We start from the raw sequence: 16614 nt of genomic DNA, 5'->3' as shown, positions 1-16614 counted from the left end.
AGAAATTCAAGAAATTTTTATTATTTTAAATATGAAAAAAATGTAGTAGCGTTATACACTGCCCTATTAGATTTATAATTGCATTTCTGCGTATCTTCTCAATGTTTTTATTTTATATGTGTTGCCGAAAACTATAACTATACTGGTGGTATATATCCTTTTTCTCTGTATGTGTTGTGTGTGTTGAAAAAAATTAATGTACGATATTTAACAAGCAAAGTAATCGATCCTTTATTATACACAATGTATTAATATTTTTATATTTCTAATTCATAAATTAAAATTGTTAGGATAGGGTTTTATATTGTTATAATCGCTGAATGAAAAATGACTCGAAATCTTTGAAGTTTTGGAATTGATTGTAACTGATAATAGATTTAAGTACGCCCTAGTGATTGTGTCTGATTCTCACATTTGTCGAACATATCTATTTGTTGAATTTTTTAATTCAAGAGTCCCGAGATTAATATTAGTTATGCGGAATTTATTATGAACGAAGGCTTCAATCATTCGCGGGAATCTTCAATAATCTCATAGAATTCTATAACTATATATTAGTCTTCCTCGTATATACCTGATATCCTTGTCCCAATTCAATAATTTAAATAGAATATCGTTTTTAACCTCGTGTCTGGTGCGAATCATCTTTACCGTCGTCGTCGTCGTCCTTCAGATGCTTGCGTAAAGACACTTTCCGGAATTAATACACAAAATTTACCAGCCACTACGTGACACGCGGAGCCGGACGTCATTCGCAATTAGCGCCGTTAAAGAGACAAGCCGAAGGAATGGCGCCTAGAACGCCATAAAAACCAATGTAAAAACATATACGTGTGTATTTTTTCTCAGAGAATTGCGATTACACTGTAATCATCAGCATTGCAATAATTATACCAGAAATAAATTATACCGGGACTCCCGGCAGCATATCTACTGTCATGATCAATCTTCTTTACAATCTCGTAAACGAACAAGATTAGTATTCAAAGAAGTGTATCTCATTTCTTTTTGTGTCATTTTATGTCATAAAATTATATTTTTAAAAAATGAGCAAAAAATTTTATAACATATATTTTATAATAATTTATATTAATAAAATATAAAGTATCCCGTATAAAATAGTCTTATAAACTTATATATAGAACTGATTTTTTTTCTCAGTAAATATATAAAGTAATTCATTACAAGTTTTGGAGCTAAAAAAATTAAGCTAAAATCTTAAATTAAGATTAAATCTTAATCTTGTTAATTTTTTGTTTTAAACATATTGTGGCTATACACAGAAGTACTTACATATAAACGTATAAAGAATCTGTTTTGTTTGCAAACAAAAACTGAATAAATGCATATTAATCTAACGGTATATAACGGTTGCAAATAGCTAGTTGTAAAGCAACCGACGTCTAACAACTGTGAGAATCCAGGAAGAGAGCACGGTACTACAAAACGATATATCAAGAAGAGCGCTAATAATAATAAAGAATGCATTTTACATTCTAATTTTAATCTGCGAGCTAAATTATACTTTTGGCTGACAGTGACTGAAAATAGATACACATAGTTTATTTTCTAAAGAAATAAATTGATAATTAAAAATATTAATTTTATAAATAAAAAAAATATTTATAATTTATATTCTCAAGGAACTTAAGTCGCGCCATTAATCAATGAGAAGCAAAATACTTCATGCTTTTTGTGCAAAAGAACACAAAATTCCTTTCTTTGCACCTTATATGTTCCTGTTTCTACAAAGCATTAGAAATAATTTGAAGTTTGCCAAAGTTTTATGATACAACAGAAGTGAATAAATGAGGTAAGGTCATCGATCTCGATTGTGGATAAGATATAATACACATTCAAAATTAATTTATGATTTAAATCACATATTAATTATTCACGAACATAAAAAAAAACCGTATCGACTATGAAAAAAATCAGTGAATGAATAACGGGTCTTTTAGTTTAGGTACTCGATAAAGATAGAGGAAAATTACTGACAACATTATCGTGATCAGAATCGAATATTAAGCAAGTCCTATTTATCACGAGCCATAAATAGGAAATACCAGCATTATTTTATCGTAAATTTCGGACAAGAAGTAAGAGTCATAAATATGCGAAAATTTAAATGGCCACGACAATCAAATAAATCACATTTAAATCCCAACCACAACCTCGAGTAAATTTAGCAAGATCGAGTGAGATGGACCGAAAACAATGCTGTTTAAAAAATAGTGTAAAAAATGATAATTATACTAAATAGAAGTTATATAGATCGTAAAAAATCTTGATAAACCATCTTCGAGGACTTGAAAAGATTTAAATGAAAAGATAAATTAAACATTGAATAAATATTCGATATAATTATATAATAATTATTTTCAAATATAGGTAATAATTATAAACATTTAATATATTTTTTTCGGTTTATAAATTTCTTTCGAATAAAAAATCTTTGTATAATAAAAGGTCAATTGTAGCTTAGTTTACATAATTGTTTCATAGCAGCTACCCAGAAAGAACGGTTTTGAGATGATATCTAAAAATTTAGCTAAACACAGATCTGTGATCTGATTAGACAGAAAATAATTTTGTTTGGACCATTAAAATAATTATATAGGACGCTAAAACTAATTGCTAAAATGTTAAAACTTTTTAGAGCATAGTCATTAACAATTAAGTATTCTCAACTATCAAAATAATTATGCAAAACACTTATATAGAATACTACTTGTGTAGAGCATGTTGATGACAATACAAAAAGTTGTAACAATTTAGCAATCAATTTGACTGTCATATATATATATATACATATATATATATATATATGAGACAGTAAAATTGATTGCTAAATTGTTACAACTTTTTGTATTGTCATCAACATGCTCTCGTATTGTCATGTTCTACACAAGTAGTATTCTATATAAGTGCATAATTATTTCGATATAATTCAAAATTATATAAAATACTAAGTTTGAGCGTCTTTTATAAGTGATAACAATACTATATATATATATATATATATATATATATATATATATATATATATATATATATATATATATTAGGTGTTGGAATTAATTCGTAACGTTTTACAAGTGATGGGAAGTACTTTCATTAATGTATTTTTTAATACTCATGTGAAATAAATAACATTCTTTCATTAAAAAACGCTACGAATTAATTCCAACACCTAATATATATATAGTATTGTCATCACATGTAAAAGACACTCAAATTTAATATTTTATATAATTATTTCTTATATAATTATTATATTATTATTTTAATGGCCCAAACAAAATTATTTAAAATTATTAGATCTATATCTAGCTAAATTTGTACATATTTCAAGAAAACCAATATTTCGTGCAGAATTTTTATTTTGACAATTTTTATTTTGATTCCGTAAGATCTATTTTTTTAAATTTAATTTATATAAATATAAACAGTTATTTGTTATCACGAAATTTACTCAATTTTTAGAATGTAAATAATTTAGTATAGATAGTGATAATCTCTGATCAGAAACTGAGTTCGAATAATTCGAGTCTAATTCGTGAATTATCGATTGAATCGATATTTTGACAAAACACATTTCAACAAATTAATTTTCAATGAGGAACTGTTGCGTCGAAAGCATACGAGAAGGAACTACATGTAAAACAACAGTTTATATAATAGTGCACATACATACATACGCACTGGCACGTGTGTCACACGCGTATACACGACTCATCGAGCGTTCCTCGATGAATCACAGCGACAAAGATAAAACAATTTACCTGGTAGCGCATGGTTTATCGAGTTCGCAACATATTCGCAACGCGTAAAATGATGCACGAGCCTTCCGGCATGACACAAATCATAATAAATCCACGATGCAAATCAATAAAAATTTGCACTTATAAATGAGAAAAAGTCATGTTTATTTATTTCTTTAGTCGATAATATTTGATCAAACAAATTAATTTTTAAATAAAAAAATTCTAAACGCAAAAAATTTTTATTTCCTTCTTTTTCTTTCTATATATTCCTAAAAAGATTTAGTTTGTGTATTAATTATATATCGAGAAATATTTTGTTTAAAATTTGTAATTCTTATGTTTCAATAATTCCGGTATGAAATTAAAAGATTTTTTTCCCTTTTTAAGAATTAAAAATAAAATGACATTGATCGTGCGCTTTCAGTTATTTAACTATGTCGAGCACGTGCGAGATTCATTTACTTTCATTGAGAGAGCTTCGCTGCAAATGAGAGAAAAATACGTACGTTAAAATCGGCATTTTGCTCGAAAAAGATCTATCGAATCAAATTAAGAAGAAGAGGCATAAAAACCTATATCGCCGATAACTCTACATTTAATAGTCGGAAAAACTATTAAACGCAACAGATTGGATTATTTAATAAAATTCTCCTTTTATCGAAAAATGAAACCTAATACACTGACGGAAAAGTAGTAGCATTTTTAAGAAGAGTATATCATGTTTACAAAAGATGTTTAGCTGTGCAATTCTTCTTGATAATTTTTTCGATTAAAAATCTATTATAAAAATCTTTTATTTGCGGTTTTTTAAATCTTCTTTAATCGAATTGAAAGATAAATGTTGACTAAACCTTTTAAATGCATTCAAGGTTGCTCCATACAGCCTATGTAGCTTTGACATTACTTCCGCTCCGATATTGAATGATTCCAAATGAATGCTTTTAAAACACAAACGCAACACGTCATGCCAGATGTACAGGTGCGTCCACAGCAATCAATAGCAATAAGTAAGGACAATTGTATATATATAGAAAATTGAATATTTTTAAATTGTTATTCATAAGAAATTGAAAAGAAAACCCTGTGTCAGCAAATTTCAAGGTCCTCGTCAATAATGATATAAGATATGATAATTGCTGTTCTAATTATTGTTAAGAATTCTATAACTACACTGTTAGAAATGTAACCATGAGCTTCCTTTGCATGTAAAGCTCGTGGTTATAAACGAAATTATAAAAGTAATGAATGATTTAACTAAAAATTAAGTTACAGTAGTTACTTAAATGTAATGAACGTGTACATTAAATTTGTGAGATTTGATATACTTTTAATAAAATTTTATGGAAAGTACATTGAATTTCATAAATTTTTATGAAAAATACATTAAATTTTATGTACATGTACACAAATATATTTTTTATACATACGTCATAAATACATTAAATTCAATGTAATGTCATGTATTTTTAATTTTTTTATACTATTATTTTCACCATTCGATATAATAAATAATTTAACATTTAACTACGTTTAAGATAATCGTTTTAGTTAATCAAGCACATCACGCGAATTAATTAACTATATAAATTGATTAACTATATAAATTGGTATACCGTACAAATGACTGCGAAGTAATAATAGGAAGTCTTAGTCGGCCATCTATTACGAAATTCCCGCTTCTAGCTGAACGTACAGTACAACGTTGACAGGGTTAAGCTCGCTCAAGGCGTGATCCTATTGGGTCAGCACAACACGAACCACGTTATGAATCCATTGGCGAAGATCATCTCGATGAACCGGGCATGAAGTGCCGGGCATAGTCGTGGTCCGGAACAGAAAGGAGCGAAGAAATCGGCGAGCAAGTCAAGAACAGGCAGAAGCGAGTGAGAGCGAGAGGGAAAGAGAGAGAAAGAGAGAAGCAGAAATGCGAGAAGCGGTGTAGGAGGAAGAAAAAGAGAGAAGGTGCAGGACAAGGAGGGAGATAAGGTAGGTAGAGTCCAAGAAGGGCGAAGAGAAGACTAAAAGAGGGGCCCCTCCCGGTAGCTCGATCGGCGAGGAGGATCGGGGCCCCCTTGCACGATCCTGGCCGTCAGCATGGGTGGGTAAATGGGTATATAAGCGGGGCCCCGGCGATTCCATCTCGACACACGACCCAACCTTCATCCCGATCGCCAACGGTCCTTTGCAAACGAGCGTAATCGCACGCGCGTGAGAAAAAAAAAGAGAGGGAAGACAAGAGAAGGAGAGACAGGGACAAGAACCTCCCCCGCGTTCTTCTTTCTTTCGTTCTCCGATCGATCGCGAAGTTCGCGCGAACCGGTGAGAGCCGATCCGCGAGACAAGGAGCAAGACAAGCCGAGAAGAGATCGCTCTGCTGTGCCTAACGCCGACTCGACTGGCAAGAGTTCTTCCACGTTCCACGGAGAGAAAAATACGTGAGTACACAGTTCCATTTCTCTTTCGCAGAATTCTACTACACTTCGATCGAAGAAACTCGCGCGTCTCCGCGACGAAGAGACGATCTTTCGATCAGGAACCCCAATGAACCTGTTGATCATCACGGATTACATGACTCGATATTTTAATCGATCGATCAAAGCACGGGTTCCTTCATCGAACGATCTTTGGATACTAACATCGCGCGAATTCGCAAGTAACCTCCTCCGATATAATCGATCACGTAAACGTTAAGTGAAACTCTTTTTCACTCCTGACACGTCATCGATTTATTATTTTTTAAATCCTACATGAAGTCGTCCCTCTGCACGGTTTAGCTCCAAAACGAGTTATAGATTAGACCGGTGAGCACCGATAATCGAGACCGTTCGATAAAATCTCAAGTCGCAGTGACATGTGCGGTCGACAGACGCGGTTGGTTGGACTTGGCATGATTATTAGCCTCATGTTTGTGCACGGGAGATTTTTCTCGCAGCTATAAGTATTTCTTTCGCAACACGCGTAGGACTCGGTGCCGGAGTCGTGGCTTCGCCGCGACGACAGGGATAGTTTTGAAAGTGGAGCGCGCGCGATAATGCTATTGTTCGCCGTCCGTGCTTGTATCCGTTCGTTCAATTAGTCGGGGCGCGGCGAATGCGGATTTTCGAAATAGCGAATGATGCTTCGACAAATGCCCTTCTCTTCCCTATAAAAATGTATTGCAATCCATTCCAAAATTAAACCGTCTTGAACTATACACTAAAAACCGTGGATGTGATTTTGACATAGATTTGACATGAATTTAATCATTTGATGTAAAAAAAAAATCTTACATCATAAATTTAACATTATCGGTATCAATACTGATCTGTTCAAATTTATTACACTTACGATCACGTCGTTTAGCTCCAGTTGATTAAAAAATTCTAAAAAATAAAAAGTTTTCACAGAAAAAAAATCTTACATTAACGAACAAAGTCATCAAATACTAGAAAAAAAAAGTTTTTAAATAAAACTCAAGAAAATAATTACATATTGGATCAAATAAACCTGAACAGAATAGCAGAATTAAATCCATATCATTAGTCATCAAAATTTATATTATGTTTCTTACGGTACCTACTAATTTCCAATACATTCAAACATATCTAACGTATAACATGAAATATCTTACCTAGTTTATATCAATTCTCTCTTGCGACATTCATACACATTGCACGTAGAATATCTTTATATTTCAAATTACCGGCAAACAAGATAGAAAGGCATTGCAATTGCACAGTAACGACTAAATTTAATTTTTATCAAAAATTCGACATTTTATTACAAGTATTCCAATTCTCTGAATGTGCGTCGAGGCTAAAAGGTTAATAAAGAAAAATTAAGAGGTCAAAGCGAGGAAACGCACGTCGCTCGCGTGCCACGCTCCGTCGTCGTTATACGCATAATTTGTAGATTTCTCAAGGAGCACGTTTGCGTAATTTCACGTTCCCCTGCACGCTCTTTCCCGCCTCGTAATTAGCCGGCTTAATCTGTCAATCTGCGAATTACCTGCGCCGCGACGACGTTGACTCGAGGTCGCCAACCGGCAACCATCTTCCCTGGCAAATCTCGCAATCGATGGAACGTCAAACGTGCATTGAATCTCTGTTTAGAATCAACCCCGCGAATCCCCTCGAAAATCTTCCTCACATCACGACGAAGCAGATTCACGTGAGCTTGAATCTAAGAAGAACAAAATTCGTGACTTTTGCGCTTATATGAGTAAGGATCTTACAACTAAACGGGAGTTTCGCGGCTTCAAATTAGACGAGCGGACGCCGCTCTTTCAACACGTCGCAATCAGAAAAGGCTGCGAGAGCTGAAAAGCTAAGAGAAAGAGAGAAAGAGAGAAAGAGAGAGAGAGAGAGAGAGAGAGAGAGAGAGAGAGAGAGAAAGAGAGAGAGAAGAGTAGAAGGCTACAATCATTGACGTTGGAGTGCGCGACACTTCTTTGTAAGTACCATTACTACACCTCTGATGATCTTGATGAGGTAATCGGCGTCCATCATCTTTCACAGGCATTTCCTGCGTCTATCGACCTGGCCGCCGAGCACTTATCTGTATTCGCGGTGCGATCAACGCGCGTCATCCTCATCGTGATTTCCTTATACTTTTTCTTTCTCTTCTCCATTTCCTCCCTTCGAAGATTGCATGGAGAGTGGAAGATTCATAGAATAGAAAGAATAGAGAGAAGGAGAATAAAGAAAAGAAATAATGTAGGCAATACAGGCATAGAATAGAAAGGAGGCAATGCCTCCGACTATCTATATTATGTCTATGAGAAGATTACATCGATAGACATGATAAACACGCGTCTGTCGTTCGTCCTCGTGTAACCCGCAGTGTAGGAAATAATTAACAGACACGTCTGTGTGATGCGCGAACAATAAGTCAACGGCAATGGCACTTGAATTGGCTCACAATTAAGTTTATTGCGACTACGTGCCGCCGTTGTACATCCGGTGTAATTACATCCGCAGTGAGCTTAGTTAATTCCACGCAAATATTTGGAGACTTAAGAACTGCGCTAATGAAAGAAGGAATTAGAAACGGGAATAAGTATTAAGACTTCTTCAAATCAGAGAAACCTATCAGAAATTATTTAAATACACGGTTTCTGGTTGAAATCTTAATATTTATTTCTATTCCTAATATTCCTCTATTGTGTGCAGGATCTTATACTTCAGCTGCGTCGAGAATTTCATAAATTACAATCTAGACTTATATTTTTTTAGCTTTTTGTAGAATTTGTCTTTCCTCTTTTTCTCTCCATGTGGAGAGAAAAAAAGAAAAAAATAAACTGTCAGCAAGAATTTTAACTAATGCTCATTTTTATTAATGTAGATTGATTTTAACTTATCTTTTATGTTTTTCTAATTTTAAGAATTAGAAAAAGATGAAAAGTAAAGAGTAAGTAAGAAAAAAATTGAGATTAAAGTTAATTCACATTGACAGAAGTAAATATAAAATGAACAAACCTATCTATTTTATCTATCGAAACAAGCGAGCAACTACAGTTACGGTAATTAGTATAATTACCATGGAGATCAAAATCAGTTTATGCAATTGTAGATAAAAAGAAGTCCCAGTTTGCAATATGGACAGTTCCCACTTTCACGCGAAAGCGCATTGCGATTCTTGAGCAAAAGCGAGAGGGCAGTTTCGATTTCTGTCGCTTTCTGTCGCGACGCCAAAGCGATTTCGGCGATACCGTCGATATGATATTACAGTGAAAAGACGGTCGGCTTCAGCAAGAACGCAATAACTGCACTGGCCGCAATTGCATTGCCAAACATGAAAACCCCCCCCTCTCGATCTTATCGTCAAAACTGGATCCTTTTGCCACCTCCCGCCCCGTTCGCTGTTCGCCGCAACTACGCCTCGTTGTTCCCGCCTTTGTCGCCACTTCTCACCATCCCTCTCAACTCTCAGTGTATTCCGGTTTGCCACAACCGGACGGTTTCCACCATACGACGAGCGCAGCCCCCGCTCTCGAGCAATTTGAAATCGCTATACCTTGCGCGACTCGAGAATAATATATGCCTCGCAACTTTTCCAGTTCTAGTTAATTAATGCAGAATTATTATACTTCTATGTGACTTATGAATTTTTAATTCGCATATCATCAAAAAGTTGTTCTAGGAATACACAGAAAGAACGATTTTGCTGAAGTATCTAAAAATTTAGCTAGATATAGATACTAAACCGAAAATAATTTTGATGAACCATCAAAATAATTATATAGAACGCTTAAACATTGATGGCAATGCTGCAAAAAGATTCAACATTCTTCAACCAGTTTAAACATTCTTATATACATAATTACCTTGATGATCTAAACAAAATTATATAATATTTTCAGATTTGTATCTAGCTAAATTTTTAGATGCTTCAGCAAAACCATTTTTTCCGCATTATTTCACGATTTTTAATTAGCACTAGGACTCATAATTGGATACAAAATTAAAAATTAAGTGTGATCTTCTACAATATAATAATATTTTGATCGTCGAATTCATTGATGAATTGATTAATCGATGATAGCTACGCAAAAAGACAGATTGGAAAAGCGATTGCTTCTGTCAGAGTGACTACGCTTAACTCGAGCTTAATGCATGCCGATCTAGCCGCACCAACTTGATGATGCGTAAATACCACGTCGTTTGTCTCCTATTTCACGTACACCTACTCGCGAACGCAGTCTAATGTTTCGCTATCGCGCGATGTATTTTGCGACGTAAATATACAAAGTAGAGTTTGCGATGTAAATTTATTATCTATACGCTTCGTAGAAAACACAAAGTGAATATTATCAACCTAATGTCCGTTTTCATTAATATAAATTAACTTAATTTCGGTTCAATTCTTGCTTATTTTTTTCTAGCTTTAAAAATTAGAAAAAAATACAGAGGAAGGTAAACTGAAATTATTTTATATTGGAAACGGACATAAATCTGTCAATAGAAACAATATATTGTATACTTTACAAAAAGCTATACTTTCTACATTTTTTTAAATGTCTTAAACAATAGTGGCTCAATTTTCAATCTTTAAGAGTGAGATTTTACTCTTCGGAATAATAATTCACCCTACAAATTTTAGATAACAGTATTCGTTAAAGTAAGATATGCTAAAAATTATAAAGGTTAATAATAAGACTTATTAATTTGAAATGTTCGCGCGCGTAACTCAAAAATTCGCGATTTCCGAACTACATTTTATCAAAAAAAATCTTCCTTTGAGGTGTGATAAATCCGTGTCCTTAACGTCTTATTCACCTCGTGTACAAAAAGTCCGTGCAAGACGTTACAACTATTCTTTCTTATTTTTTTTCTGCATTTTACGGAGGAAAAAATTGAACGTGCGGAGAAGCCGTAAACGCAAGCACATAACAAGCGTGAGGGACACGCATCCTGTCATTAGTTCCATAATGTTCGCCTTATTCGATGCATTCGGTTCAATGTCACCCGTCCCTCTCCTTCCTGCCGATTCTCTCTCGCGACAGTCCCGATAGTAGTGTTCACCCGCATCCAGCGCGACGTTATCGTCCCTCCCCTCGAGGCCCTCTACAGCTTTCCTCCTCTCATTAACAATCATAGCTGTTGTCCTTTCGTCTCGCGATCTACAACCGGGCCCATTCATACATTCGTCTCGGCCATTCAGACCGAGCTGTCACGCTGACAGCTTGTCCTCACGTCCGTTTGCCTAACTAGAAGATTGAGCGTCTCAATGTTTTCTCTGTGTGGATCCAAACGAATTTTTTTAGATATAGAAAGATAAAAAATAATTGTAACACTCATCATAATTTTTAATCTTAATTGTAACACACATATTATATATGTAAGTCGCCTATAATCAACAATAATTTTTATAAATTTTATTACTATTATATTTATTTCACGGTATCATTGTCATAATGATCGTTTTTCATCATTTGCGGATAATATAATGAATATTAACATGAAAATACGCGCAACTAGTTATAAAATTAATTAAAAAAATAAAACCTTAAGATGATTTCTGCAATCACAAAAGACTTATCCCGCGATATTTATATTCAGATATATTTGAGGCCATCAATTAAATACTTTTTCTGCAAATTCTTAATAATTTAATTCAAATTAACAGAATTAAATTAAGATTTTATCAATGCTACGATGTAATGTTTTAGCAACAAAAAAGTCTAATATCGAACATCCTTTTGCAGATATCACAATGATAAAATTCACTGTGGTAACGATGGTATGCCTTTTGGGGCTGAAAATGATGACTGCCATGCCAGTGGCCGATCATCAAGAGGGCCATCCTCCGCAGCCAGTGGCCGATCATCACGAGGGCCACATTCCGCAGCCAATTGATGAAAAGACCGCGGTGAAATCTCTGAAGACGGCGGAGGCGGCCGTGCAGAGCAGCGTACCCGCGGAACCGATTGCAGCTAGCCAACCAGCACAAGCAACGGCTGAGCAACCAGCTGCGGTTAACGAACCTGCCGTGAGGAGCAGCGAATCTGCTAGCGACGAAGCCCAGCCGGCCGAGGCAAAGCAGGACGAGCCGTTGCAACCGACAGCAACGGTGTCCGAGCAAGCTCAGGCGCAGCCCAAGTTCTCCGAGGAACAACTCGAGGAGAAGGAAGAGCCGAAAGTGTTGGCCACCGAGAAGAAACAAGAGCCAGAGGCTCTGAAAGAAGCAGCATCCGAGACGAAAGAGTCTGTGCAGCTCGCACCGCAGGAACAATCAGCTGAAATCCCAACCGAAACGAAAGTAGGTTTCTTGTTCCCCCGATTAAATAATTTTCTTTGGTCTTTTTCACTTTATTTTTCTTTTATACCATTCTTAAATTAAGCTTCATCTTCTAATCTTACATTGATATGCTTTTCAGGAGGAAAACGTAGCTATCGAAGGTAAAAGCGCAGAGGCGGTCGAACCTGCGGCCGAGAAGCCTGTAGCCATCGAGAAGCGCGCTGATGGTGCTGCCGAGAAGAAGATTGCTGTTAACGAAGAGCCGAAAGAGGAGAAGAAGCTGGAGGAGCCAGTGCAGCCAGCTGCGAAAAAGGAAGAGGAAATTCCTGCGGTCGCCGCCACCGAGGAAAAAAAGGTTGAATCGAAAGCCGAATTACCGAAGGAATCTGAAGGTCACTCGCTCGCCCACGCCAAGATTGATGACAAGTCCGATCGTGTGACCCGCGATGCTGAGGAATCCGCTGCGCCCGCCGCCGCCGCTGCAGCAGCTCCCGCCGCAGCTTCAGCTCCTGTCGCTCAGGAACCTGTTCAGCTGCAGGAGAAATCCGCGCCTGTCGCCGAGGCCGAGCAAAACGCAGCGCAAGCAGCTGCGCCAGTAGAGGAGCCGAAACCAGCTGAGAAGAGCGAGAAGATTGAAAAGAGCGAGCAGCTGGAGACAGCACCCGCCGAGCAGCCAGCTGTCAAAGTCGAGGAACCGGCCAAAAGTGAGGAGAAGGTAGCTGAGGTAGCTGCTGAGAAGGAGGCCGAGAAGGAACCGAAGAGCGCCGATTCTCCTGTGCAGCAAGTGGAAGCGGCAAAGGAACAACAGCCCGCACAGCCTCAAGAGTCCAGCCAGATCAAACGAGATGCGGCGGAAGCGCCGGAGCAGCCTCAGGCCAAGTCGGACCTTCCGGCCGCTGAGGAGCAGCAACAGCTAGCCCAACAACAGCAACCACAACAGCAACAGCAGGAAATTGCTAAAGAGGTGAAGGAACGCTCCGATGATTCCTCCGAAGAGAAGTCCTCCGAAGACAGCAAGGAGGACAAGAGCAGCGAGGAGGAAAAGTCTTCCGAGGAGCAGAAGAACGCCAAACCGAAACTGGGAGAATTGCTCCCGAAACCCGAGCAGTAAATCTCGGCACGGGGAGGGTTTGATTGATGAGTAATCTCAGCAGCGCGGCAGCAACAGCAGCAGCAGCATCATCTCGAGGAGAAGAAGAAGGAAGTAAACTGCTCCTCGGGACGAGCTCAGGCATCGACGTCTCTAACCACCGGGACGTGGGCACGAGTTCGTCGCGAGAAAACTGGAGCAGAAGTGAGAAAGAAAGATGTATGTGTGTGTGTATGTGTGTATGTGTGTGTGTGTGAGTGTGGGTGTGTGTTGTGAAAGAGCGAGAATGCGAATGCCAGAGTAAGAAGCACTCTCAGCGATAAATTCAGAAAATGTGAAAATACTGCACAGTGTGAATGTCGGAGAAAGAGAAAAATAAAGAGAGAGGGCGAGAGAGAGAGAGAGAGAGAGAGAGAGAGAAAGAGAGAGAGAAAAAGAAAGAGTGCGAAAGAGCGATCCCATCGACCCCATCAATCTTTCTATAGGGTAGGGTTATCCGATCTTCGACGGCGCACTACGATCTCGCTAGCGCATTTCCGGGAGCGCAGGATGATCGCGTGTTACCGAATGTTGCGACACCGTGTATCGATCGTATCTTCGATACGTGGTGATCGACGCCCGCAATCCGGTAGCGTCCCGGTGAACATCGTGAGACGGCAGACGGAGAACACGCGGCAGTCCATCACAGAATGTCAGCTCGGCCTGGCTCCGAGCTGGCATTCCCGTTCGTCCCGGTGGACATCGCGATCTGTCCGCGGGGACGAACTCTGCTCCCCTGACTCCCCCCCCCCGATCAATATCTTTCATTCCCTTTATGGAACCCCCATCCCTTGTGTCCCATTCGAGAATGACACACCACTACAACATTCGATAAACTCATCCCGATAAACTATAATAGTAAGTAGTTCGACTCTCTCTGTCTTCTTTTTAGAGATACATGTGTCATTATTATTATTGATTATTATTACGATTTAGAACCAATACCACTATTATTATTAATATTATTATTTGTATTATTGCTATCATCATCGTTAATAATAATTATTATTATTACTGTGAATCCCCCGATGGCCTCGTGTTACTATCAACCGCCCATTTATGGATCGTTCATGCTCGTTCACGAGCAAATCCAAGTTTCAGATTTTAATAATAATATAGAAGTGCAAAAGTATAGAATTTTATGGATCATAATTATGAGACTCTACTGAGTTTATACATAAACAGAGATATTTTTCAAGCGGAAATTTATACTGAAACGAAAATAGACTTCCGAGATCGATATTGTACACAATCATACATAATTCTCCTCCATAATTCGTAATATCTTAATATTATTAATACACTGTTAAATTCAAATCAAATTATTTAATTTAAATTATTTTTAATCATTTTTCTATAGATCGTCACTGCTCCTTCTCAATATGTCGTTTAATTTAAACAATGAACCTAAACAATTTCGAACTTGAGAAAATGTATATAATTTTATTCAAATTTGATTTATTATTCACTAAGTGCATATGTTAACATATTTACTTTGAAATTAATTAAGAAACTAATCAAGAAACTGATTTACATTTTAACACACATGAAAGTTAAAAATGTTATTTAACTAAAGAGATTGGATTACTGTTACTCTTTTGATATATATAACAGTATATCTCTACATAACAATATGACTTAGATATACTGATTTAAGTACACTGAAATATAACAGTATACCTAAACTTCTACAATTACTCATCTTTTCAAAGTTCTAGACTACAGTCATTATAAGTCGCTTCCGAATTACAGCGTAAAGTACAATTTCACTCGGCGAGCGTTACGATCGCACGAAGCAGTTGCAGGTATTTGCAAGATATGCAAATACCTACAACTATTCTAGAAAACAAATGATACATCTGTGAATGATAACATCTGTAGAAAGATGACAGAATGGAAGAGGAATGGATGCAAATGGCACATCACTGCGTAAATCGCTCGCTGATAAACCATGCGATTTGCAGAGGTCCGTGTGATAACATTAGATCGTGATAAGCAGCGATTTGTCAATCACATCGCGCTTCAGCATCGCAAAAACGACAAGGATCAACGCCGCGATTGTAATAAGTTAACGAGTGATTCACGAAGTAGCACTTAGCCGTTCTCGACAGCGTGCACAGAGTACGTACACAGTGTACATACATACGTGCCGTGTCAGATACGATAATCGAGGGCTTCCGCCAGCCGATAAACATCTTCGCACTTCTCTAACACGAAATAACAAGGCACAACGAGCGCGCACCGGCAGCGAATTGAGTAAATGATAATAACCCCTTAATTTACGACCCTTAACCCTTTACCGTGCCCATTTTACCCACAAATCGTTTACGTTACGCAATAAGATCAAATAAAACGTGTCTTTCATTGCATTTCATAAATGTTTCGTCGAAAATTTCATTAAGATAATAGGATTTTGCGTATTGAGTAACATACTCGATATCATTATTAAATACGTTTAAGAATAAAATTATTAATTATAGAAACTTATTAATCTTAGGTAAATTTTGATTGATAATATAAAAACTTTCTTTCAGATAAATAAAGAAATAATTATATATACACTGCAAATGAAAACGCAATTAAAAAGAAAAAAAAATATATATATATATATATTATATATACATAGTTTCAGAGATAAATTTATCATTCATCTTCAACAATTTAAGTATCTAACAATTTAAGTATCTAACTTCGAGTTCAAGAACTGTCCAGAGTCTTGTTTTCTAAATTACATTTACGCATAGAATTATTAATTACGGAAAGTTGATATCAATCTTTTTAGACAAATTTTGATCTATCCGTAAAAAACGGGCTTTCTTTCAAATAAAAAAAGAAATACGTAATTATATACATATCGCAAACAAAAATGTCTTTAGAAAGGAAGATACGTATGGTATTTTTTATAATATATTCAAAGACGGATTATATATAATTATCACTTATCCTAGACAATTTAAATGTCTGGCTTCGAGTTCAAGAATCGTCCAGAGTCTTATTATT

The 16614-nt window shown here is 36.4% G+C and overlaps 2 protein-coding genes across 5 annotated transcripts in view; one reads left to right on the top strand and one right to left on the bottom strand.

The window, feature by feature from the left end:
• The window catches only part of S6KL (ribosomal protein S6 kinase like), a 62442-nt gene that overhangs the window by 41428 nt on the left and 4400 nt on the right, over positions 1 to 16614 (bottom strand). For 2 of the 4 annotated variants that reach the window (XM_087412172.1, XM_087412173.1), the window contains exon 9: positions 7755 to 7928. The exons of the other annotated variants lie outside the window; for them this stretch is intronic. In XM_087412172.1, the coding sequence (XP_087268298.1) occupies positions 7755 to 7928 (174 nt within the window). The remainder of the gene's footprint in view (positions 1 to 7754; positions 7929 to 16614) is intronic. 4 annotated transcript variants of the gene reach the window in all.
• On the top strand, positions 5872 to 15992 carry bnb (bangles and beads). Its single transcript, XM_011062150.2, has 3 exons — positions 5872 to 6202; positions 11953 to 12506; positions 12625 to 15992. Exons 2-3 carry the CDS (start codon positions 11961 to 11963, stop codon positions 13594 to 13596), a joined length of 1518 nt encoding a protein of 505 aa, XP_011060452.2. The 5' UTR covers positions 5872 to 6202; positions 11953 to 11960; the 3' UTR covers positions 13597 to 15992.

Source organism: Acromyrmex echinatior, chromosome 12 (assembly GCF_024713525.1).
Source record: "Acromyrmex echinatior isolate Ae372 chromosome 12, ASM2471352v2, whole genome shotgun sequence".
NCBI classification, from domain to species: Eukaryota; Metazoa; Arthropoda; class Insecta; order Hymenoptera; family Formicidae; genus Acromyrmex; species Acromyrmex echinatior.
The sequence above is the reverse complement of the archived record's forward strand: the minus strand, read 5'-3'. Positions and strand labels throughout refer to the sequence as shown.